The sequence below is a fragment of the Carassius carassius genome, chromosome 22 (assembly GCF_963082965.1).
Source record: "Carassius carassius chromosome 22, fCarCar2.1, whole genome shotgun sequence".
NCBI classification, from domain to species: domain Eukaryota; kingdom Metazoa; phylum Chordata; class Actinopteri; order Cypriniformes; family Cyprinidae; genus Carassius; species Carassius carassius.
The window spans coordinates 5,686,293-5,712,989 of NC_081776.1; the positions used below are offsets into that span (position 1 = coordinate 5,686,293).

The window sequence follows — 26,697 nt, forward strand, 5'->3', positions numbered from 1 at the left end:
ATTTTTCTCAAAAGAATGGTTGTTTAATGCAAGGAAGTTTTACAGAATTAAATATAACAGCAACAAAATTTCAAATATATTCTGTGTAAGCAGATTATGCAGAGAAAATTACGATAGTTAAAAAAAGCACTTTTCATCCAATAAATGAATATTAAGAATGGACAGTTGTGTGTGAGGTTAGCTTATATAGGTTGCCAAAAAAAAAAATGATTCATTCATAAACACAGGTCTTATTTTGTCTAATTTTACATGCTTCAGTCTGTGCTGTATATTAATAATATGGTTATATATGCCATTCCATATTAATGTCTGTTAAGTCAAAACATGGTGGATCTGGGTAAAACTACAGATGTACCTTAACTTAATCAACAAAGAGATCAAAAAGAGGTTCCTTTGCATAGTAGCGTAGCAGTCTAGAACAGTAGTATTTGGCAGCAAGACATTGCCATTTCTCCTAATCAGGGCCTGTATTTTGCACCTCAAAGGGATGACTTCCTCTGGATCAATCTCTTGCTGTGTCCAAGGATTCATTATTTAGACACCGATGATCAATGAAAAAGAGCATTTGTGTATTTGTGTTGCACAAACAGACATAGAGTAGCCCTTCAAGCGTTATGATGAGATTAGTGTATGTGTGAGTCAGTCCCAGTGCAGACTGAAGCCCTTAGAAAGCATGATGGCCTCCAGGTCACTGTCCTCCTCTTTCTCCCTCAGTCGCTGCTCCTCCAGCAAGGCCACAAGGGCATCCCTCTGCTCCACCACATCCAAAATCTCACTCAATATATGCCTCTCCTCCGCCAGCTCATCCTCCCCCTTAAGATGGTCTGAGAGAGAGAAAGAGGTGCTGTGAAGTTGCTATTAATTAAAGAACCACTATGAGAGAAAACCACAAAGGAGTAAGGGGAAGGTGAACTTTTAATATCCTCTGTGTGCTCTAACCGTCCACTGCCATGCGCTCTCTCAGTTCTTGCTGCAGTCGGCTCTGTCTGTCCTCCAGCTCCAGTTCACGTGCACTGTGGACAGACCACACAGATGAGAATAAAGAGATCAAACAATCCTAGACCAAACTGAGAAGCTGGACAATTATGTGATTCCGGATGTAATCACACAATGCCAGATCAGTCCGCACAGTTCAGATACTAGTCAAAGATTCAAAAACTGTTGAATACTCACAATATCATGAGCTCAGATTCATAGCGTACGAGAGCATTCTTCTCCTGCACCAGTTTAAACCATTGATGCATTAAGCTAGGATCATCTTTCTTTCCCATTCCTGTAAATGAGAGAAGAGGAGCATGGGACATTGGACACACTTACATACATATCCATTAAAATGTCTAAACAGGGTCCAAATTATTACTATTTGGGTGCTAAAATGCAAGTAAAAATTGGCTTCGGCTTTGGTCCCTCAATATTAGAATGATAGCTTGAGAGATAAAATGAAAGGCATGCAAGTCAAATAAAATACACAAAATATAAATACATATATGGGAATTGATTGTATATTTTATGTATATATATATATATATATATATATGTTTTTGTATGTATTAAATATTTATACTTTATTAATTAATTTATTATAATATTAATAAAAAAATTTATTTTGGACCCTGCTTATAAATAACACTACTGTTCAAAAATTTGGGGTTAGTAAGTTTTCTAACCTCTTGAGTCTCCAATGCTTATCAAGGCTACATTTATTTAACAAATAAACACAATAAAAACTGTGAAATTTTAATACAGTAAAATGTAATTTTTTCATGTGATGCAAAGCTGAATTTTATTTTCAGGAGCCATAACTCATAATAATTTTCAGTGTCACATGACCTTTCAGAAAATTTTCTAAATTGCTGATTCTTCTTATTATCAATGTTGAAAACTGCTTAATATTGTTATGGAAGATATTTAGAACGTTTAAAAGAACAACATTTACTGTATTACTATTGTAACATTACAAATGCCTTTACTGTCACTTTTGATCAATTCAATGCATCATTTGCTGAAAATAAGTAAAAAAAAAAAAAGTGTCCTTAAACTTTTGAACAGTAGCATTTTTATCAAAACACGCAAGCAGACAAAAACAGTGAACTGAAACACACTAGACAATAATACAAAAAAACATCTGCATGCACATAAATCATCACGCATGTAAATTCCCAACAATTCCCAAATAAAACAGGATGTGACACTTTAGATATACTGACAGCCATGCAGATCAATGACGTGTCATGCCCATACAACTCCATCGCGAAAGGTTACAGAACGAAATTTGACATTACAGGAGAGAATAACGTACTTAGCTGGTGAAGTGGAGGTTCTTGCACTACATAAAGAAAAAAGACTGTACAGACATAAACTGAATGATCGTGTTCTGTCCCTTTAGCTTTGGCTTCTTCCAGCAGGACAAAGGAAGAAAGAGGAAAAAGAGGAGAGAAGGGTAAAAGGATTTAGAAATGGTTGTTATTAAAAAATCCACACTAGAGGTGTGAGACAGGAAGCTGGGGAGGTGTTACCTTCTGAGGAACAGCAAGGACAGAGATAGACAGGCCTTCTACGAGGGGAACCTAGAAAAGGCTCTACTAAGACCGCAGAGACGCAGAGAAAAAAAAAAAGGAAGAGGAGGAATTCAGGAACGCAACAAAGCAAGGATGGGAAGAGTGGAGGAATTGTGAGGTGCGAAGCTAAAATAGGTCGAGTTGGATGTTCATGACCAGGCAGTGGTCTAACGGTCTTAGAAACTAGGCCACTGGAGAGATTAGCTGAAAGTAAAAGTTAAAATAGCTTCTTAAAATATACCACCTACTCCAACTAAAATCTGTGCTTGTATTTCCAACAGTACTGCCATTTACATCTCATCTCATACAGTCACACCCACCAGACGATACAAGCTAACTAATGCTACCACAAGCATCAAGATCCAATTTAGACAGCAAGCAGACAGGACAGGGTCCACAGCACGAAAAAAGCCAGAAAGCCTGTTTTTAAACCACCATGTTAACATAAAGATCGTAAAACGGCTGTTTAATTTGTGTTAACACATTAACTAATGAGTCTGTAAGATGGTTAACATGTTTGTTAGTGTCATTAGCATGAGCGCTAAGTCAAATCGTCGTACATACCACCCAGATGTATGTCCAAAAGGTTAGATGTACTAGAGTCTCCCCAGAAGTCTATATCATGAGGAAGGACAAGTCATGAGGATTGTGACCATTAAAAGTCAAAGAAAACAGAATATCCTGCACTGCTCTGTCTCTGTGTTTAATGAAAATACGCTAATGCCGTGAACATTAAAATATGATAGGCAATATGTTTTTGATTAATGTAAGATTTTGTAAATTAGCATATAATGAATATGAACAATCAGAGATGATGATATTTCATAATACATCATATATATAGCAAGAATGGCTAAAATATTAAATAAAATAATGTAATAAAAACATTTGTGAGGTTTAACCTTAAAACACAAAATGCACTTATATTCAAGATACATTTGAACCAGCTAAGACCATCTTACACCAGCAAACCCTTTTAGGCTGGTTTAAGCAGGTCTTTTCAGCATCTCATAAAATCGTTTTCTAATTAAGATATTTATATTTATTTAATTATATGATATAAAATGACATTTAGGACAAAATAAAAAAAAATATTTTATTAAAATTTTTAATTAAAAAATAAATAAATTAAAAATATATATATAAATAAATAAATAAATAAATAAATAAATATATATATATATATATATATAAAATAACATGATATAAAATGACATTTAGGATTTTTTATGCATTATTATTAAAATAACATACACACACACACACATATATATATATATATACACAATATATATATATATATATATATACAATATATATATATATATATATGTGTTATTTTAATAATAATGCATAAAAAATCCTAAATGTCATTTTATATCATGTTATTTTATATATATATTTTTTTTTTATCAGATAAAAAATGATTAAGAAAAGGATTGATCCCAATTTGCATGAAATGGCATTGAAAGTAATGTAAAATAATATAATAAAATGCATCAAATAAAAGAAAATATTTTTAAATTGCTAAATTTTTGTAAAATTGTATTATTCCTTAGGCTCATCCGTTTGACAAGAAAGTGACAGGTGATTGACAGGTACCTGCTTCGCCTCTGAGTGCTTTCTCCACAGCAATGCCCTTCTCCTCCAACTGCCTCTGCTTGACCTCCACTTGCTCCAACTGACGCTGAATTATCTGAGATGACATATACAAAAATAAATACATATTGTTCAAGAGACACATAAGCAAGCATGCTTTAAAGACGTCACACACAGACCTGTGCCCTGTGCAGCCTCCGCAGCTCCTCCTGCTTGGCCTGTCTGCGTGCTGCTATCTGCACTCGGCGTATCAGCTTGGCGTTGAGTTCTTCCTCCGTTTCTGCTCTCTGAAACAGTGTGGTACAGAAACTTATGCTGGAAGGGTCCGGGAACACCACCCAAACACCTACCATCTCTGACGGACATGACGACACTGGGGTGGCCGCCTTGGTTGGCAGCTCTGGCGAAACAGTGCGTTTCTATTAAGCAACAAGATGCTGAGTGTTGCAGATTCAACCAATGGGATTAAAGACTGAAGGGGCTTAACACGTGAAATTAAATGATGCTACCTTAACAGCATATGCCCTCTTGAATGCCAATGCATGAGGCACGTAAAGCGACTCGGGAGAGAGAGACAGAAACTGATCTATAAATAATCCATTAATCTGTATTTTCAGTACAACAACTAAACAATGCTAAACACAGCACAAACTCCATTACAAAATACACATCTACTAATCACAGGAAACGGTTTTCCAAGCTCATTTAAGCATCACGATCTAAAATCTGTAAAAACAATTCATTGCCATATTTGATACCCCATCGCCTTCATGCACCTTCTCACATATTGTTTCTTTCAAAAGGTCTGACTTGATATCAGACAGTTCTTCCTTCAGCTGAGAGCATGTTTAGAAAAAAGAAAGTTACCATAAACTTTCAATAGGAAAACTCATGAAGCGTGAAATTATTCCATTACTCCAGCTATAAAGCTCTAAGGAGTCACGGATAAATGCTAGTCAATGATTTGCGTGATGTTGTATATAGAAAATATTTGAAGACTGAAGAGGGCCATGAGAAAATGTAAAGGACAAAAATCAATTCCAAATGTAAAATGAGTGGCAAAGATAAAAACAACAACGTGAGACATCATATTGTGAGAAATCAAACTTTCCTTGATTTTTTTTCAAAAATAAAAGAGTTCACTGAACTGTGAAATCATGGTCTTTCAGATAAAAATTATTGATTGGAACGAAGCTTCAAAAGCGACTCACTCTGAAGTCCTTGGACTTCTGATACAAAGCATCATATGTGAAAAGGCCAGTTACATAAAAGTCTTAAAGACACAACAGCAAAAATGTACCATTTTATTCTAAAGGTAGTGGAATTTTCATTGTCTTATTGTCAATAATGTGGCAATATATGAAGCACAGCTAACACAGAAGTCCCTTTCAAACCAAACAGATATACTTTGTGAATTTTCCAGTTGCATTGATTTTTATTGAAATGGCTGTATTTTGCCCTTGAAAATATGCAGAATAATGTTAAATGTGGCCTTAAGGTTCAGAGAAAGGAGACAAGAGTGTTTTACTTTACCTGAGCTCTAAGAGGACATCTTTCTAGAAGAGCATGGCAGGACAAGTCTGTATCTTCAGAGAAACTTTGATTTTTTCGGAAACACAAGTCTGCAATGTAGAAAGAGCCTTAAAGTCATGTGCATATGGTATAGTTTATTTATAGATCCATCTATCCATCCATCTCACCTGAGGTTCTGTTGATTCCCGACACTTTCCGCTTGCTCTCGGCGTTGGTTGCAACAGGTAGAGTTTTTGTCACCATCACAGCCTCCTTCCTCTTTTTGTCCTTCTTATACACCGAACAAACGGTCTTCCAGAGGGACTTGTGCTTTCCTGGCTCCTGCTGAGTCTCAGTCACTGCGTTCACGCTCTTCCTGCTTTTACGGGGTGAAAACAACGAGTTGCACTTTTTCTCTTTCTCCTCCACACACGTGTCTGCCCCCCACAACTTAATCTCTGACCTGACCTCCGGTCCCCCTGCCAGCAGTGGGGCGACCATCCGGTCTGGAAGCGTCCTCCTGTGCTCCAGCCTACAGTTGTCCATCTTGCTGGCCATGTCCCTAGTTTCTGAGACACCGGATCTTTCCGGCAGTCTGGAAGCTTCTTCCTCCTCATATCCACACAGGATCTCAATTTCATCCTGAGGAAGACTCCGAACTTGATCGAGGTTGGGATTAAAACTGCCCCGCTCTGGAACAGGAATAGCACAGGTCGATGAGAAGACCATAACCTCTCGGTCCAGTATTGGTTCAGAATGGTGAAGGGCGTGACACTGCTTGCCGATGAGAGGGGAGTGAGATGGGCTGTAGGGAGGAGTCGGAAGACCTGTGTCTGGATTTAAAATGCTTTCATTTCCAAATGAGGTGGAATTAAGGTCCAAATCCTGCTTGTCCCCCATCACACAACCTTCTACAGTGATGCTTAGTCTGTGGATTACAGAACAGCGGCCTATCGTCTCTTCTAAAGCAACACCTGCATCGCCTTCCATAGTGTGAGATGGTTCAGGCGGGGATGTACTTTGAGATTGCATTCGTGAGCTGGAGTCGCAGTTTCTTGGCATTTGGTGGGCAGAATTTGTATTGCACGACGGTATGTAAACGACTGAGGTGTAAAAACTTTCTTTAACGTTAGATGTTTGGGCTGCCGTATGTTTGGGGTCGCATTCTCTAGGCAGCGGAGTCAGGCCTAAACTCTTCCTGATCTCGGCACTCTTCAGCCAGAACTCCTCTACGACCTCTAACCTCTTGACAGGTGGGTTCTCAGGGTTCATCGATAGCTCAGATGTGGGAGTGGGGCCTGATTCTGGTGATTTCAAAGAGGGTGGGGACTCTACAGGTGACTGGTGCATTGAAATGGACTCTTCTTGTTCCTGTTGGTTGCATGGTTTGGACTCTCCGACTGAGCTGGTGTCTATATCTGTGTCATCACTGTATCCTTCAAATGACTCTGCTTATTTAAACAATGAAGGGATGAAGAAAAAAAGTGTTATTAAAATTTGAAAGAATTTCTAGATTAGTTTTTGAAACTTCTGAACAAAATAGTTTTGTGGGGGAAGCACTGCAGCCTTTCAGCTCCTCTTAAACAAGCAGTAACATAAATCAGCCTGAGAAAAGATAAGCTTGTAAAGAGGGTTCAATGGTACAAATAAGCTATAGAAAAGCTAATTGATTGTTTTGGAGGTTTTCCACTTTTGACAGATCCGTATTCTGGAACTATATTTCAAATCAGTTCTCCAACATATACAATGGCTGAATAATTGTTTGTTTTAATTAGACATATTAATTTAAATATACAATTATATTAATTTAGAAATATACAGTATATATATATATATATATATATATATATATACAGTCGTGGCCAAAAGTTTTGAGAATTACATAAATATTGGAAATTGGAAAAGTTGCTGCTTAAGTTTTTATAATAGCAATTTGCATATACTCCAGAATGTTATGAAGAGTGATCAGATGAATTGCATAGTCCTTCTTTGCCATGAAAATTAACTTAATCCCAAAAAAAACTTTCCACTGCATTTCATTGCTGTCATTAAAGGACCTGCTGAGATCATTTCAGTTATCGTGTGGTTAACTCAGGTGAGAATGTTGACGAGCACAAGGCAGGAGATCATTATGTCAGGCTGATTGGGTTAGAATGGCAGACTTGACATGTTAAAAGGTGTCATTGTCCTTCCATTGTTAACCATGGTGACCTGCAAAGAAACGCGTGCAGCCATCATTGCGTTGCATAAAAATGGCTTCACAGGCAAGGATATTGTGGCTACTAAGATTGCACCTAAATCAACAATTTATAGGATCATCAAGAACTTCAAGGAAAGAGGTTCAATTCTTGTAAAGAAGGCTTCAGGGCGTCCAATAAAGTCCAGCAAGCGCCAGGATCGTCTCCTAAAGAGGATTCAGCTGCGGGATCGGAGTGCCACCAGTGCAGAGCTTGCTCAGGAATGGCAGCAGGCAGGTGTGAGCGCATCTGCTCGCACAGTGAGGCCAAGACTTTTGGAAGATGGCCTGGTGTCAAGAAGGGCAGCAAAGAAGCCACTTCTCTCCAAAAAAAAACATCAGGGACAGATTGATCTTCTGCAGAAAGTATAGTGAATGGACTGCTGAGGACTGGGGCAAAGTCATATTCTCCGATGAAGCCCCTTTCCGATTGTTTGGGGCATCTGGAAAAAGGCTTGTCCGGAGAAGAAAAGGTGAGTGCTACCATCAGTCCTGTGTCATGCCAACAGTAAAGCATCCTGACACCATTAATGTGTGGGTTGCTTCTCATCCAAGGGAGTGGGCTCACTCACAATTCTGCCCAAAAACACAGCCATGAATAAAGAATGGTACCAAAACACCCTCCAACAGCAACTTCTTCCAACAATCCAACAAGTTTGGTGAAGAACAATGCATTTTCCAGATCAATGGGATCTTAATCCCATTGAGTCAACTCAATCCTCAAGAAATGGGTGGACAAACAAAAACCCACTAATTCTGACAAACTCCAAGAAGTGATTATGAAAGAATGGGTTGCTATCAGTCAGGATTTGGCCCAGAAGTTGATTGAGAGCATGCCCAGTCGAATTGCAGAGGTCCTGAAAAAGAAGGGCCAACACTGCAAATACTAACTCTTTGCATAAATGTCATGTAATTGTCGATAAAAGCCTTTGAAACGTATGAAGTGCTTGTAATTATATTTCAATACTTCACAGAAACAACTGAAACAAAGATCTAAAAGCAGTTTAGCAGCAAACCTTTTGAAAACTAATATTTATGTAATTCTCAAAACTTTTGGCCACGACTGTATATATATAACGATCGGCCGATCGTTAGCATGTGCTAACCAGACAGTGAATTAAAGATGTTTTTTGTTATTTCTGTTGTGGCAAACTACAAAGCCTCACCCCTTAGTGAAATCTTACTGGTTCAGAATCTTACACATAGCAAATATGTTAGGATTGGTAGTGATTGTTTGCATTGTGCAGCATTATTGCTTTCTGTGTGGGCAGAAAAATTACAATATGAAAACATGTCATGCTGTGCCTGGTTAGGACACGGTTCAAGTTAGATACCAATTTGCAAAATATACAAAACAGGCAAACCAAAACAACTGCAAAATATTTCTATAGCATAACCAAAAACTAAAAATGTCAACTGCAAAATATACAAACATAAAAAAATGCACCATTTATCATGCAAATGAAATAACCAGCAAACAAATCTTTTAGGTTAAAATGATGCAACTAAGGCTAATGAAGGCCATCGATTGTCTTCAGAGGCGGTACTACCTTTAACAAACTCCGCCTCCTCTTCCTCAAGCCACACCCCTGAGAGCCGTTCCCTCTGCCAAGGGCAGTACTCACCCTCTACATATCAACACACCCCATAATACACACACATACAGTGGTGAATACACAACAATAAACATACAAACAAGCATGACAACATTCACCTTGCACACAAACACATAAACATATTGTGGAACTATAACACAAAAACAGATAAAGACAGACATTAAATTGAACACTACCTCATCTTAAGATGATTTTTCTGAAATAAACAAGCTATATAGTTTATAAAGAGATTGAATAGAAACAAAAACCCACCATCACTAGAATCTCCCTCGTCTTGACTTTCTTCTGAAACTCCTCCTCCTTCTTCTTCCTCTTCCTCCTCATCCTCATCTTCGGCATTAACTTCCTCTTGATTTTCCTGGTTCTCTCCTCCCTCTTCCTCCTTTAGCTCCTTCCCCAGGTCTAACTCTCTCTCTCCATTGGTCCTGATGTTTGGCTCCTCCTCCTTCCAGGCAAGCTCCTCCTCCTCAAGGTCTGACTCAGAGCTACTGAAGACCCCAAAAAGAGACCGAGTTAGCCAGGGAAAACATGACAGTAAATTTTAGTAGCAAAACAGGAGTATGTTTGGATACCTGGACTGCTCCTCTGTGTTTTTATCCTTCATGCTGGTGCTGAGGTTGTGCTGTGCAAGCGTCTCCTCTGGGACATCCTGCAGTGGGCTGTCCTGTTGCTTTGGACAGGGTTTGTAGTTCTCCAGCTCAATGCGTTCTGGGGTACCACACAGTCTCTTGGCCTGGATGGATACCATATCTGGGTGGGCGATGGAGGACCAGCTGTCTATTGGGGTGGTTGTGCCTAGAGAGGATAAAGACGTGGAAGCCGAAGATGGAGCAGGGGGAGCCTGAAGAAACAGAAACACACACAAGTCTGCATTACACAACAACTTTTTAAATATTTCATATTTCATATGTTTGAATGCAGAATAAACAAATTATAGAGTTATATATGTGTGGGTGTAAATATATATATATATATACACAAAAAAAATATAATAATAATAATAATAATAATATTATATATATATATATATATATATATGTATATATATAAAATAAATTAAACATTTAATAAATACATTACAAACTATGGTGCATGTTATACTATTTTAAAAAAATTGCTTCCTATTTTTACATAAAATTATTAGACATTTTGACATATATAGTCATTATACTGATAATGCGTGTGTACTGTAAAACATACATTTTTAAATGTTATATTTATCTAAGAATGGGCACATAGAGGATCTAAAAGAAGTATAGTGGTGATATTGATGAGTGATGAGGTTACCGGAGTAGGTCGAGGGGTCACAGGTGGGGCCGGTCTCTTTCTCTGAGCCATTCTGAAGCTGAAGTGGTGCTTACAGTAAAACTTCCCTGTACAAACCAAAAGAAAGGATAAGACGTGACAATAAAAAAAGTAGCTGATGCAGGGAGTTGATGTCTTATTTATACCGTAGTTTAAAGTCTGTCTGAATGTCACCTCTTTTTGTAAACTTGAAGTATTCGAATAATGTGATCTGTACGACCCTATCACTTGGAACTTTTTGGTGTTTTGATTCCTATTTGAAAAAAACGCATTTTGCTGAGGGCCTTTAATTTGTGTGTGTGCCCTACTGTCATTGTCGCACAACAATAAAAGCCCTGTCCCAACAGACACATATTTCAGACCTTATGACTGTGCATCGATAACAAAAGAGCAGTTTGTTTTGCCGAAAACAGTCGCCTACAGGAACACAGAACAACAGGGCATTTTTTTTTTACACACTGTATCGCCCATCTTGTGACAACAAGCTAAAAAGCTTAACACCTATTGTTTTTGATATGAGCATAAAATCTTAAAAACCCTAAATACTGCAAATGTATGAAGTGGTTAATCATGCACACACGCACCATGTAGCTGGTCATAAGCATAGTTGGACAAGCGTAACGTGGTGCTGCAGTGGTCACACTGGAAGCAGCTCCTGTGGAAGAACTTTCCCTCCGCGCTCAGCCTTTCCATGACATAAACACGACGGCCACAGAAATAACACACATCGCTGCCGCCCATATTCACAGGAAACTCCTTTTGATACCCCTACAGGTGAGAAGCCAAGGGTCAAGACTCAAAATAAAGATGCTTAACATGGGCAATTACAGCAGTCAGGACAGAACTGGGGTGACAGTGTGCGTTCAAACATTTTTTGGATTAGTATTAGTTATTATAATTACTGTGTTATTTATTTTTTATTATTTAATATTTCATTCATATATTGCATTCTATTTTATTTTTTCATTTGAATAGAAAATAATATTAATATGCCAAATAAAATATGGATAACATAATGGAATGTTCCAAACAAAGTCACCGATTTAACCACATGCCATAAACACAAGTTTGATCATTTCAATAAATTACATTTGATTGCAGCACTTCCATGGAACAACACTTTGGTTGTGATGAATATAACAATGGCGTAAAGCATTGAGCCTTCTTAGAGAAACTGGATTACAGCAGGAACTTACACACTCACAGTAATTAGTAAAAATAACACCAGCGCTGGGTTATAGACCTCATACACACAGTAATAAAGGCACTTAAAGGGACACAAGGACATATACATTGTTAGGGAAGATCTGACACAGCACTACAGGTGAACTCTTACCAACTCCCTCCTCATGGGAGCCTGATCCTGCTGACTCTGAATCTGATTGGCTATCTGCTGAGCCAATGAGCTCACTCCGCCCGTATACATCTGAATGTAGCTCTACAAATCAAAAGATGAGCACGGAAATCAAGCAGGAATGCAAAATGCTTCTGAGATGAAAACCATCACAAAGACAAAAGAAATGATGTATGAATATTCATATGAGAGCACAAAGGTGTGGAGATGACAGATTGGTCTTAAAAAAAATAGAGAAAGGCAACAAAAATGAATACTATTATTATTTACTATATACTAATTTTAAAGTTTATAGTATATAGTTTGTTGTTTTATGTGCATTGTAGCACTTTGAGGTCATTGAATTGATGTAAAGTGCGTTACAAATAAAATGTATTATTATATTATTATTATTACTATAAAGATAACCATAACAACAGCTATATTATTGGTAAAACTGGTTTTTGATTGAAATTTGTCTGTAAATGTTTTCATCATTAATCAACTGGGGAAAAAAATCATTCTGAAAGTGATTTTGACAGTGAAAGTGAATCTATCTCTCCATCCATCCATCCATAAATCAATATAAATAAACCTGTCAGTCGAAGGCAAAGTCAGTAAGAAGCATAGAGGATTAGATAGAGAAAATAAATGATCCTGTTTGAGATTCTTCAGTTAAGGCCCTCAAAAAAATCACGTCCCATGGCTTCTAGTCCCTGATAGGCTGTTGAGCCCCAGCCAGTTCACGCACAGAGCTCCTTCATTACTTAAAACAGAACCAGATTAGCCATTGTTATGCAAAATGTACACTACTGGACCCATTTCATCTCATAGTACAGGTGTGTTTTTACCTTCACGCTTTAAATTGGCAGAGAGTGAACTTTGACTTTTTTTTGCAGCGGAAACTCATCAGCTCCTGCTGTGTTGTTTGCTTTTTCTTAAGTAGGGTTGGTGGTATGGAAGCACATGGGTAGCGATATTCAATTTGCAATGTAATATGCAAAATGACAATGCAATATGTAAAATGACAATGCATTTCTGTATTTACATTTAATATGTAAAATGAATAATAACTAATTTTAACGCTTTATAAGTTGCAAAATTAAAATGAAAATGTATTACAGAAATTATTAGATATGTATAACATGTTCAAGCAAAAACTGTGGCAAAATTATCATTTAAATGCTATTTTTCTTAAATGCATTAACACTCACAGTCAAGACACTTACGATTGCATTTTCATTCAATGTCCCGCAATGAATGTAGCAAAATTCAATGTGCACATTGAAAATGCATTCTGAGCCGATCACGTGTCCGCCCCCTCGCGCCATGTCAATCACTGCGTGAACAAGGCGGGGCTTGCAGAAGGTCAGAGACTCAAATCTCAAGAAGAGGATTCAAGTGAGAGAACATGGACAAGACAGTTGGTCCGTGTACGTTTTGATCATTTCAGTTTATGGCTTTAATATTTCATTCGCACTGGTAGGCAGGGCTGAAACGCTGCTTTCATCTGATTGGTCGAATCGCTCCAGCTTCAGCTAGGTCTTTTCATTCTTTCAGGCAGAATAAGAGTCAGTGCGAGTGTGACACTGTAATGTCTGAAACCACCGCTCACTGTTAATTAGCATAATATTTGAATCCGATGTAGCTGGGCACATAATTCGTGCTGCTGAGACCTGCAAATTATTTCTTGGTTGTAGTATTGTATGAATATTGTCCCACTGATAAATACAGTGCAAATAGTTCTGTCTCTTTGGAAAAAAGTGAAGTGGAAATAAAAATCAATAATAGACTGAACAGTACCATGTCTGTAACATTTACCACTCTCATCTTTTAAGTCATAAGGCACTAGGTATGTGTGTGTGACATTAATAAATAATTGTAAAAAATTAATATAGTTACATTTCTAAAAAAAAAAATATTAAAATTAGCTCTATGCTGCTCAGTGCTCCTTTAGCCTACCCCAGAGCGCCCTCTCGCGGCTGTAGACGGTAATGTTTTCTCTTGGTTCTGAATAAATGCGACTTATATATGTTTTTTTCCTCGTCATGACGTGTTTTTGGACTGATGCAACTTATACCGAAAAATACGAGTTCCATTATTATTATTATTTATTATGAGAGTAACTGACACAGACTAGAACTTTAATGTTTCACCAAATTCAGCTCAGATCTTCAGACTCGTCTGACTCGTATTGCTGTATAACTGGCCAGACTTACCTTCCCAAAAAATCCTATTTAATTTTATTTCATAAATTTAACTATATTTATTTCCACTTCACTGTTATCCAAGGAGACAGAACTATTTGCACTGTTTTTATCAGTGGGACAATATTTATACAATACTATAACCTAGAAATAATTTAACGGGGTCTCTTGCAAGTCGCAGCAGCACGAATTATGTGCCCAGCTACATATGATTCAAATATTATGCTAATTAACAGTTAGCGGTGGTTTCAGACATTAAAGTGCTTCACTCGCACTGACTCTTATTCTGCCTGAAAGAATGGAAAGACCGAGTTGAAAGTGGAGCGATTCGACCAATCAGATGAAAGCAGCGTTTCAGCTCCGCCCACAAGTGCGAATGAAATATTGAAGCCATAAACCGAAATGATCAAAACGTACACGGACCAACTGTCTTGTCCATGTTCTCTCACTTGAATCCTCTTCTTGAGATTTGAGTCTCTGACCTTCTGCAAGCCCCGCCTTGTTCACGCAGTGATTGACATGGCGGGAGGGGGCGGAGACGTGATCGGCTCGGAATGCCTTTTCAATGTGCACATTGAATTTTGCTACATTCATTGCGGGACACTGAATGAAAATGCAATCGTAAGTGTCTTGACTGTGAGTGTTAATGCATTTAAGAAAAATAGCATTTAAATGATAATTTTGCCACAGTTTTTGCTTGAACATGTTATACATATCTAATAATTTCTTTAATACATTTTAATTTTAATTTTGCAACTTATAAAGCGTTAAAATTTGTATTCATTTTACATATTAAAACTGGTGTATGAAATGCCAAATGAAAATTATGTAATTTAATTTTCATTTTGCACCAAACGTTGCACAAATGTATTGGAAAATTTAAAAATAAATACAGAAATGCATTGCCATTTTACATATTGCATTGTCATTTTGCATATTACATTGCATATTGAATATCGCTATCCATGTGCTTCCATATGGTGGACATTAAATGGTTATTCAAATGATTATTATGCAGTCTTCTAATAAATCTAATAAAACACCTTATCAACTCTGCCTGAAGGTTTTGCCAATTCTAGTTCAACCTGTTAAAGTGTGTTTGCTAAGTTTGTGCAGGAGCCACTCGATGAATCAGCAGCTTTCGTTGATGAGCAAGGTGAGCTAATTCACTCAATATTAGGAAAACATCACAAAATCACATGACTAAAAGGCAGTGTGACACTATCACAAATAAAACTATATACTCCATCTTCTATCCAAAATTTTTTTGAGTGACTATTAAAACAGATTGACACGATGAAGCATTAAATCCTTTCTCCTGCTTGTGTTTTTTTTTTTTAAAGCAAAAAAAACAAAATTGTGTTGCACCTCGTCAGGACATAGTGTAACTTAACTTGTAAACAAATATATGCATGTACAAGCAAACACACCTTTTTACATGTAAAAGCACACATGCATCACACAAATACTCACACACCTGTCGGCGTGTTGCAGTGGCTGAGGCTGACAGTGAGTTCTCCTCAAATTTAGCCAGCAGTTGCATTGCCATGGACCGAACCTTGCTGTGACTCTCAGCGACCTTTGGTTCTGAACCAGGAGTTAATTCTGAAGTCTTGTTTTCTTTGGTATCATGAGGAACGTCCTCCTATATCAGGAAAATATCCCAGAGAATCAACATAAACGTTATGCTTAATAGATCAAAAAATACATTATATATACCACATACAGTATAGTATACAGTACTACAGTATATATATACAGTACAGACCAAAAGTTTGGAGACATTACTATTTTTAATGTTTTTGAAAGAAGTTTCTTCTGCTCATCAAGCCTGCATTTATTTGATCTAAAATACAGGGGGAAAAAAAATTAATATTGTGATATATTATTACAATTTAAAATAATTGTTTTTAAATTTATTATACTTTAAATTATCATTTATTTCTGTGATGCAAAGCTGAATTTTTAGGACCATTATCACATGATCCTTTAGAAATTATTCTAATATGATGATTCATTATCAAAGTTGGAAACAGTTCTGCTGCTTAATATTTTTTCAGAACATGTGATACTTTTTTAGGATACTTTGATGAATAAAAAGTAAAAAAAAAAAAAAAAGAAGCTATGTTTTTAAAATATAAATATTTTGTAATAACAATATACACTACTGGTCAGTTATTTGGGGTCAGTAGTTTTTTTTTCTTTCTTTTTTTTAATAAAATCAATACTTTTATTCAGCAAGGATGTGTTAAATTGATAAAAATTTTAATGATGCTGAAAATTCAGCTTTGCATCACAGGAATAATTTTTTTTGAAGTATATTCAAATAGAAAACTTATTTTAAGTTGTAATAATATTTCACAATATTACTGTTTTTTCTGTATTTTTGATCAAATAAATGCAGGCTTGATGAGCAGAAGAAACTTCTTTAAAAAACATAAAAAATAGTAATGTTTCCAAACTTTTGGTCTGTACTGTATATATATATATTGTGTCAAAACAACTCACCTCCACTGACTGGCCAGTCTGGCTTGTTCTCCTTCTCTTTCCAACACTATCTGTTTCCTTCTCTTTCTTATCCTGAAAAACAGCACATCTTAACATATGGGTAACGGCTGATAAAAGACTGTTGTGTAATTGTGAGTGTGTGTGGACCTTGGGATTGCGTTTGCGGGACAGACTCTGTCCCAGTTTGCTGAGCAGTGAGATGGGTGACCTGGTGCTAGAGAACAGAACAGCTTTCTCTTCTGAGCTCAGGTTTCCTGGTCAGAGAGAGAAAAAAAGTGTGTATATAAATAAACATAAAAGGTCAGAAATATTACGAAAATAAAATAAACAAATAATGCCCTATTCCTGACCACCAGCTGGCGCTGTGTCTTTGAGGAGCTCATAAAGTTGACTGAGGTACATGACCATGCTAAGAGAGTCGCTCTCTTCCAGCGTGCTCATCTCCTTGCCGGTCATTATAGGACAAATACCAAATTCCTGCTCCGCCATGTCCAAACCCAACTGACCATTGAGCTCCGCCTCACTCTCCTCCAGAGACGCAAAATCACTGCAAGAAACAAAGACGCTAGTGTCAGAGTCACACATTCAGAAAACCTCAATGCAATAAAACAATCAACCCACACTTGAATTACTAAATTTCCTTTTGAAGGACTGAAAGATTTTCAGTTTTTAGCTTGAGCCCATCAATATAATAGTATCTATAGAGGACTGGGAGAGTTACATTAGTATATAAACATTTATTTAATGAGTTAACAAATATATACTACATAGATAAATAATCAAATATGACAACAAATACACAAGTCTGACTGAAAATGTCAATTACATGTAATTGATTTTATTTATTGACAACTATACACTGTCAATAAATAACTATAAATTTCATAGAAATCATAAAATATGTTATATTTTTACTGACACGTGATCTATTTATTTATTTATATTTTCATTAAATCTTTATTAATATAGCACTCTTAAATCCTCTAGTCCGACAGAAAATCTAATTTACATGCAATTTATTTATTGACAAATTTCCCCCAAAAAAATTTTTATAGTGTGAAGAAATAAATAACCTCATGCAATAAATAAATAATAAAATATGTATTTATATTATGATGTAATTAAATATATTAAATATATTATTTATAAATACATTTAATAATATGTAATATATTTATATGTATATTTATTTATTGACACATTTCATGATCTATTTAGCTACTGATGCTTTTAATGAAATATTTATTAATATGGCACTCCCAAATCCCCCATAAATAAATAAATAAATTATAAATATATATATATATATATATATATATATATATATATATATATATATATATATATATATATATATATATATATATATAATTGTTTTATTTTTACCAAATATACATATTTAAAATGGCCCCTTCTGGGAAGCAGACCAAAAATATTTGTGCCACAGTTTCATCAAATACATTTTCATCCAATAAAATGCTGGCAATAGAAAGCAGCAACCCATAGTTTTACCAATGTGTGAAATAAACCAGTTTACCAGTCCAGATCTTTTACCACAACGCCACAACCCTTGTTCTTATTAGTAAAGAGTGTGAACTCACATGAGGTCAGGTCTGAATCTGTGAATGAGAGCGCACAGGGCCAGGCCGCTTCTCCAGGAAGTTGTGAAGTCCATCACACACACGTTAATGTAACCGAGTGTTTGCTCCTGACACCAGCTCAGCAGCTTACTGTAACGAGCCACTGACTCTACACACACAGACAGCATGTTAGATTGTGTATGAATGTATATGTGGGAGACAGTATATATGAGGTCACGCATACCTTGGCGTGTAAGTCTTGGGTGTGGAGAGCTGACTGCGTCAAGGCTCAAGATCGGCCTCTCACCTGTGTCTATGAGATGACACACCTGCACACATATGTTCAACATCATCATGATCACCATCACTGATTGTGACTTGACCAGAACTGCAAGTTTCTAACCTGAGCAGCGCCGATGAGTTGCATATTGATGTTGGGATAGCGGCTAGCAGGATCCATGCTGTATTGGCTGTGGTTTTTACTGATGTTTTCTGGAGTTGTCTGAGGAAGCAACCGATATACACTCTCTCTGAGACGGGGAAGATACAGAGGGGGTATAAGAACAGAATCTTATATTGTCAAAACTGTTTGTTCATAAATCTGCCTTGACTTTATCCAGAATCTGACCTCTCAGCCAGAACCTGTGAAGGGGTGTTGCCCTGACCCCAGCTGCGAACCATCCAGGCCGTGTCCATGGCTCCCAGGAAGCCCCGAGCAATTCCTGTTCCCATTGGCCAGAACGGCTATAGGAAAAAGAGCTGTGTAAATACACTTAAATGCTTAAAATGAGGAAAAACAGAGCAAACAACTCAGGAAAATATCGCAGATGTTTTCAGAATGTTATTATATTATTAGTTATTATATTACAATAACTAGTTTTAATGACTAATTTTCTTTTTTTTATTTAATTTGATAAAACTTAGCAAAATTATTTATGAAATGTATTATTGGGTGTTAAAAATACATATATATTCTTTAAAACAAGGGATACCAAAAACGTAATATCATTATGGTCAAAATAATTGCACATTTTAATTCGATATGATTTTTATATATTTTTCATTCTAATATAATAAAATCAAATGCTGCATGTGAATTTAGGCATCAAAACATTACAATAAACATTGCTATGTATGAAAAATATGAATGCTTTTGTTGAATGTTAGGTAGTGCAAATATAGTCTAAATGTGAAACGTAATGTTTTTATCATTTTTTTATAATAAAAAAAATATATATATATTAAAAACTAAGAATTCTGTATATATATATATATTTACATACATATAATGATACCGAAATTTTGTGCATTTCTACCAAAAGCAATGCCTTAATATCTTATGTAATATTTATCTTGTTTTAAGGTAATTTGGACTTTCTCCAGGAAATAAGGCAAATAAATGTATTAATAGTAGCATTTTTTAAAGTGATCTCTGCTCTCTCACCTCTAGTAAACTATCCCCCACCAGAGCGACCAGCAGAGGGTGTCCCCTGCGCTGGCGCACCATTGCTGCGTTCTCAGAGGCGTACATGCAGGTAAAGTCAAACATGGCCACATCTGGCTCCCCATAGTGGTTGATGGCAAAGTCCAGCGTAGGGAGCTGATGGTTAGTGGAGAAATCAGCCGCTTCATGGGCGTACGACAGCAGTGCATTCTGGTCCACATTATCCCTGGACAGCAGCATCTCAGTGTCAGCATAATCCTGCAAAAAAATACACAAACAAATTGTCACTCAAAAAAGTAATGTGTATGAAACGCGGATTTATGCACACAACATTAGACTCACGCGCAGAATGACTCCTTTCTCCAGAAGACTTTGTTTTTTGGCAGTCATTACAAAGTAATGAGTGTCGTCTTTGTAATATACTATATTCTCCAGATCAATTCCTGCACAGAAACGATGTTGACTAAAACTCATTATTGTTTACATAATCTTAAACACATGATAACTCATTCATATTTTAGAAGACAAAAGACAAAGCTTAATTATACAAACATTTATATTAGTTGTTTAAAATACATTTGAGTGCAATACATAAGTTTTTGTATCTTTATAATGTAGTAATGTTTTAGTTACAATGAAATAATTGAGTACCGGTAGCCTGCCGAAGGTCCTGGAAAAACCTCTGGTTGAAGATGAAGGCAACACCGCTGATCTCCTCCACTTTAGCCTCAGCGGTGGTGTTGCGATTTATGAAATTCGCCGTGACGGCAATGGCCAGTTTCCCCCGAAACTCCTTCCTGCGAAACCCTAACAGACCCAGACAAATAAAACCCTCACAAAGAGGCTTTGAAACCCAGAAAATGAATTAGTGACGTCCAAAACAGGGTAAAATTAGAATAGAGGAACTGTCTGTAACAGATGACTGTGAAGCACGTGATATGCCTCTTGCCACTGCTAGACACTTTTCAAGCATCTGATGTTCCTCAGTTTATGATGACATTGCACAAAATGATTTTTTTTTTTTACTTTTGAATGTTTTTATTATATTTTGACAGCACTGTTATGATAACAAGAGACACTGAATATAAAATAGCTTTTCATTTTAGTATTACACTATACATTCCCTAATATATTCCTATTTCTGGATGCCGATATCTGGCTGATAAATCACAAATCCATCATATATTATCTCATTAGGTATGTTTTCATTATCTATTTTCTCTAGTCTGTACAACATCTTTTACATTTCTATGCAAGTTAAAAAAGAAGGTTTTATTTTAGCCCGTTCCACTAATAACAACAATATAAGTGGCGTCATTTCCTATCGCCAAACAAATTAGAGAACAAACTGTGTGCAACAATGTATGTGTGAGAGAGAGATAAAAAGGGAACACCATTGAAAATGAGCAGGGAACTGGGGAACTAAAGTAACGAAATGGTGTGAAACCAGGCAGACATATTAACCACGGACAGAAGCGTTGGTTGCATTTCTGATTGGATCATCTGTTTTCACAACAGGCCTGAGACTGAGGTGTTTCACAGATACCTGGTAAGGTGTTTCTTCTACCATCTGCCCCAATAACCACATCAAACTCAAGCTGACTGACTGGATGAGAGCTGGGGTGGACCTCTGCTCGCCAACCGACACCTGAACAGGACAAAAGTGAAAATCAATCCAAAAAATCTATTGTTTTCTAGTCAGCAGTTAAAATTAGGGTGAAAGTGCATTCAAATATGTTCTTACGTTTCTCTTGGTTCTCTGGAGGTTCCACTAGATGTTTGAACTCCACATTCACATAAATCTCAACGCCCAGTAACAAGGCCACCTTTAAAAGCATCAGCTGCAACTGACGAATACCTGCACAGACATAGATGTTGAGCAAATCAAATTAACACGAAAATGGGATTTAAATGGTCTTAAATGCCAGTCAAAACAATTTTACTCTTTTTACCGTTTCAATGTTAACGGGTAAAACAGAATAAATAATGAGAAAAAAAGGTAGGTAAATAGTATGAATAGACTAGAAATCAACACAATCAGAGCCAATATATGATAATATTAAATGCGTTCAAAAAGCACTACCAAAATTGTGTTTTTAGTAATTGTCTCATTTACAAAATAATATTAATAATAATAATAATAAACTAAGCATCCTAAAAAAATATGATTCAACTTGATAAATTGCATAGTAGATTATTAAATAGTTTTCAAAGTATATTTTATATTTGTAGACTTTTAAATCGTAAAACTCACAAAAATTATGACATGAATAAACTAAAATAATTAAATGATGGAAAGTGCCATGTCTTTAGTCTAAATACAGCAAATTAATAATAAATTATTTTAAATACTACAAATATTCAGGCAACACAGCATGATAAAATATACAATATACTATATATATATATATATATATATATATATATATATATATATATATATATATATATATATATATATATATATATAATTTTTATTTTATTTTATATATAAATCTACTTATTAAATACTTAATTATTTTTTATTAAATAGTAAATAAAGTAAATTGTAGATGGGAATAAAAATGAACCAATACTGATTGGTTAAAACAATTATTGGGGAAAAAGTAGGTTGGGACTTTTATTCACTGGGTAATTGATAGTGAAAAGGATTGTGAAAAGTGGCCATTAATCAATAGCCTCCTGATTGTCCTGGTCACCTGATGTCACCTGGAAAGGAAGTTGTTTCAGAGGTGGAGCAATCTTTATTTCTCTGGAATAATTTGCACTGATAAACTGTTTGGAATAAAACCACAAATGTGTATTCAACTGACTTCACAGTTTAAGTTCACATTAACTCACTGATATGGTCTATGGCTCCAGCACAGAACTTCCCATAGAACTTTTTGGCCCCCAAACCACGGAGGTCCTGGATGGTGAATGGCCAAAGGTGAAGAACATTGTTCCGTGAGAAAGTATCTCGCTTTTCCACCAGAACCACCCTGGCACCCAGAAATCGCAGTTCAATAGCTGTCCGCAATCCACACGGACCTGCACCTATGATCAGACACTGAAGACACAACAAAAACCTGCATGTGAAACAGATTTCAGAACACTAGTGAAGAAAACTCCTTTTTGCAATGCACTGTGGGTGACTCTTTGTACCGTGGTGTTGGTGCAAGCATGGCCTCTCATGTATTCTCTCTGGCTGGCTCTTTTATCCAGTTTGGCCCATAGTGCTTTGGCCTTCCAGTAGTGCAGTCTGCTCCTCAGAGTGTGGTAGAACTGCGGCTGACCACCAGGATGCAGCTTCAGCTCTTCACACAGCTCCTGGAAGGCCCTGAGGGTCTCCCTGCATGTGACGGCTTGAACAAAGACATCGAATAGGGCGTGCACATGACACGTCTTAGACTGTCCGTCCCACATATCTGCTCCTCAAATGACTCCGACCCACACAGGAGTCAGCTCACCTCCAGAAGGCACCAGACAGTGGACATCTGAGGAAGGGAAATTATTTCTGGTGACTGCAGGCTGATTTTGGACACATGGGGAAGAGATGAACATGGAATAGGGAACAGAAAAGCAATCCGCATAGACAGGCTGCGTTGCAGATTTTTTGGTGAAGTCAGCAAAATTGCTGTCACATTATTATTCATCACTATCACATTCCACGTATACACACGTCTCTCCTTAACTCCTCAACTCAATGGGTCACTGCTTATATAACAGATATTTTATAAAAGCCATTTTATTGACACTTGAAATTAATTGAATTGCCACTCTGGTGCTGCTCACATACCCACATCGCATTCATATAAATTATTAGAAGTGCAATAAATAATTTGTGATATTTAGTATAATAAATGATTAGTAATATTATTTAGTGTACTATATTAATAAATAAACTATATTGTTATAATTAGTTATAACTGGTGTATATATTACAGGTTCAGAACGAAAAATTAGTTGATACTTGGATATTTTGAGATCATCATTAGTGTACCCCCCCCCCTTGCCAATTAATGTAATTGATAATACAAAATCGAATAATTTTGAGTAAATAAATAAATAGATAAATACAAAAATAAAATAATGTTTAATTTAACCAATTTTGTAAATCGCATTACCTTATATTGTATTATCTGAATGTATGTTTATCTGTATTATATCAAGCATAGATAAATATAGATACTATATGTGTGTGTGTGTGTGTGTGTGTGTGTGTACACACAGGTACAGACAGGTAACAAACAGGTAAATAAAACGTGTTTGCAGTAGTCTGTGGTTCCTGCACTGACTGCAGTGATCATTCTGATTGGCTGTTGAGTAAAAGGGGCGGAGATTAAAGTGCTCCATATAGTCAGCAATAAACACCAGACAGTAAAGCACTTCATTACGCACATTTACAAAAGATTACAGCAACTGCACTGACTCCATTCATTCAGGCCTATTACTCAGCCGTGCAATTCAGTCCAGATGAAAAAAGTTTGACCTCTAAGCGCCCACATGAGAATGAGTCATTATATGAGCTTGCAGATGATGCCTGATTTGATATCTGATGATTATATGCAATTATAAGGAGACTATTTAAGCATGATTTTGGTGTTCATATCCTTTTAATGGCAGATTTCTTCACCCTATTGCACCTACTTGTATTTTAAATTAAAGACAGAATAATCTGTGCACATCTGTGTGTTGTCTTTAAGAAAGAATATGATACAGCAAGTGTGCTTAGATTTTTTTTTAATGCACTAAAGCACATACTGATATAGTGTCTAAATAAATGGAGACAGGGTCAGTCTGGTATTAAATCTTGGGAATGCTACCCATTGGGAGAAAGTAAGGGATTATGGGTGAGACAAAGTGACTGTCAAACTAATCTTTCTTTTATCTTGATGAAATGAAAGGTCTGTCAACAAAACTGAATGGTAACCAGGAGCTGTCAAGTTCACAAAATAACATATACACCATAAAAGGATCAAAAATTTATATTTCAGGTATATTCTAATCTTCCTCACAACCAATTTCCCACGTCACAGCAGGTTTGACATCAATGATGCAAAATCTTTTTTTTATAATTATATGTTCTTGTTACTCATAACTGCTTGTGAAGTGCCACATCTCAATATGCACACAAATTAAATGGTAAAAATGTGAACATTTTGAGAGTTCAGAGGTAAAAAAAAAAAAAAAAAAAAAAAAAAAAAAAAAAAAAAAACACTTCACTTAAATTTCAGTCAGATTCTCACGTAAAACTACTTTTGGACTTTGGATGACAAACAAGTCATATGGACCACTTTTATAGTATTATTTTTCATTTTTGTAGTTTGACTGACAGTGGTCACCATTCACTGGCATTGTACAGAAAAGAACAGCATGAACATTCACCGAAACATCTCATTTTGTGCTCTGTGGAAAATTTTTTTTTGAAGGTGATTAAATGATGAAAGAATTGTAATTTCAGATTGATCTATTACTTTAAACAAAGAATATGCTCACAAGCGGTTCATGGAAACGCATTCAGTAAGTAGAAGAAGAACAAGAAGTTACTCTCAAAACGAAATCTCCCGATTTATCGGAGGTCATTGACACATGATTCTCATGTCAACCGTAAATGGAGGGCAAAACCCTGAAGTATCATCATAAAAATAATTGACCTGTATCAACATCCATATATTCCCATCTCTCTCCTCTCAAATGTCTTGGTGATTGACTTTTGTGCAGTTTGAGAGCAGAGGATTACAGAACGCTGCAGAAAGAGGATCGATCAGATTTTCCTCTAGTCAGCCATTCAGTCATTGATTACACTGTGAAACTACTGTATATAGGCGTTTGCATATATTCATGAAACTATTCAGTCATTCATTAAGTATATAGAGTCAAAGTGTTTCCATGAAAGCATACACCGAGAATGACAATCCAACAGCTGCAGTCATATGCTTTTTCAGCTCTTTCCACATACTATCAAGCATCTGAACTAATATAGGTTTCTTCAGATCCTGTCAACATTGCTGCACTGGACTGACACACACACACACATACACACACACACAAATACATTCAATGCAAGTGAGATTTACCGTGCTGCTTCTCTGCGGTGTGCACATGCTGCAGACATGCTTTCCTTCCTCTTCTCTCGCTCGTTTTTCTCTGGCAATTCCCAAGTGGATTTAGAGCTGTTGGTGCCACAATAACTCGGGTATCATATACACAGCTGCAGTGCAGGAATAAGCTCCACCGCTTCACAGACACACACACTCTGTCCTCTTTCTCTCTCCATCTCTCTGTAGCCAAGGTCAGAGGAAGGAGCTACCAGGCACATGCCGACTCCTCCTCTACATAACCGCTTTCAAACAGGCAACAACCACAAACATTGTCTTTCAGGACACGCACTCTATGTCACATACTGTACACCCTATAGATGATTCGCATATTGTAGGCGGTGCATGTTAATCGCACAGATTCATTATTCAGTATTGTGGCGGAGCTGTTGGTGGCTGGTGGAGGAGTGTTCTAGAAAAAAGCCCTAAATCTAATCTGATTTACCCCGGGACAGAGACTTCTTAAAGAGATTACAGACAGAGCACAGGTGAGGGAGGGTAAGAGAAGCGTGGAGGATGAAAGACAGATCTGGAGAACCTGTAACACTTTTGACTGCTACTCTCCCTCAAGTTGTTGTTATTTTTTAGATGAAAGGAATTCATTATTTCAGTGGTTCATTCAGAAATTTAAAGTCTGTTTGAGGGCTAATCAAATGCCATCCCTGAAGAAACAACAGGGAATGGTTTTCTCAATTTAAATAACAGGGAGTGCTCATGTT

General features: G+C 36.5%; 1 protein-coding gene across 17 annotated transcripts; it reads right to left on the minus strand.

The window, feature by feature from the left end:
* Positions 1-551: 551 nt before the first annotated feature.
* On the minus strand, positions 552-26,353 carry LOC132098788 (protein-methionine sulfoxide oxidase mical3b-like). Of its 17 annotated transcripts, none has more exons than XM_059504973.1 (31): positions 25,958-26,344; positions 23,043-23,374; positions 22,740-22,947; positions 21,643-21,756; positions 21,445-21,546; positions 20,550-20,705; positions 20,241-20,341; positions 19,899-20,156; positions 19,083-19,198; positions 18,858-18,984; positions 18,699-18,783; positions 18,476-18,623; positions 17,225-17,421; positions 17,022-17,128; positions 16,875-16,946; positions 15,844-16,011; positions 12,163-12,264; positions 11,411-11,594; positions 10,809-10,894; positions 10,094-10,362; positions 9,774-10,009; positions 9,456-9,533; positions 5,858-7,120; positions 5,691-5,779; positions 4,337-4,444; positions 4,161-4,254; positions 2,517-2,582; positions 2,300-2,395; positions 1,174-1,273; positions 940-1,013; positions 552-824 (listed from the first exon to the last, which is right to left on the minus strand). In XM_059504973.1, the coding sequence occupies exons 2-31, from the start codon at positions 23,301-23,303 to the stop codon at positions 640-642; spliced, it is 5,250 nt and encodes a 1,749-aa protein (XP_059360956.1). In that variant the 5' UTR covers positions 23,304-23,374; positions 25,958-26,344; the 3' UTR covers positions 552-639. The 17 variants fall into 17 exon arrangements, with proteins under 17 accessions (XP_059360956.1, XP_059360967.1, XP_059360963.1 ...); XM_059504984.1 differs by having other exon boundaries at positions 5,858-7,117; positions 25,958-26,343; XM_059504980.1 differs by lacking the exon at positions 12,163-12,264 and having other exon boundaries at positions 25,958-26,346.
* Positions 26,354-26,697: the final 344 nt, after the last annotated feature.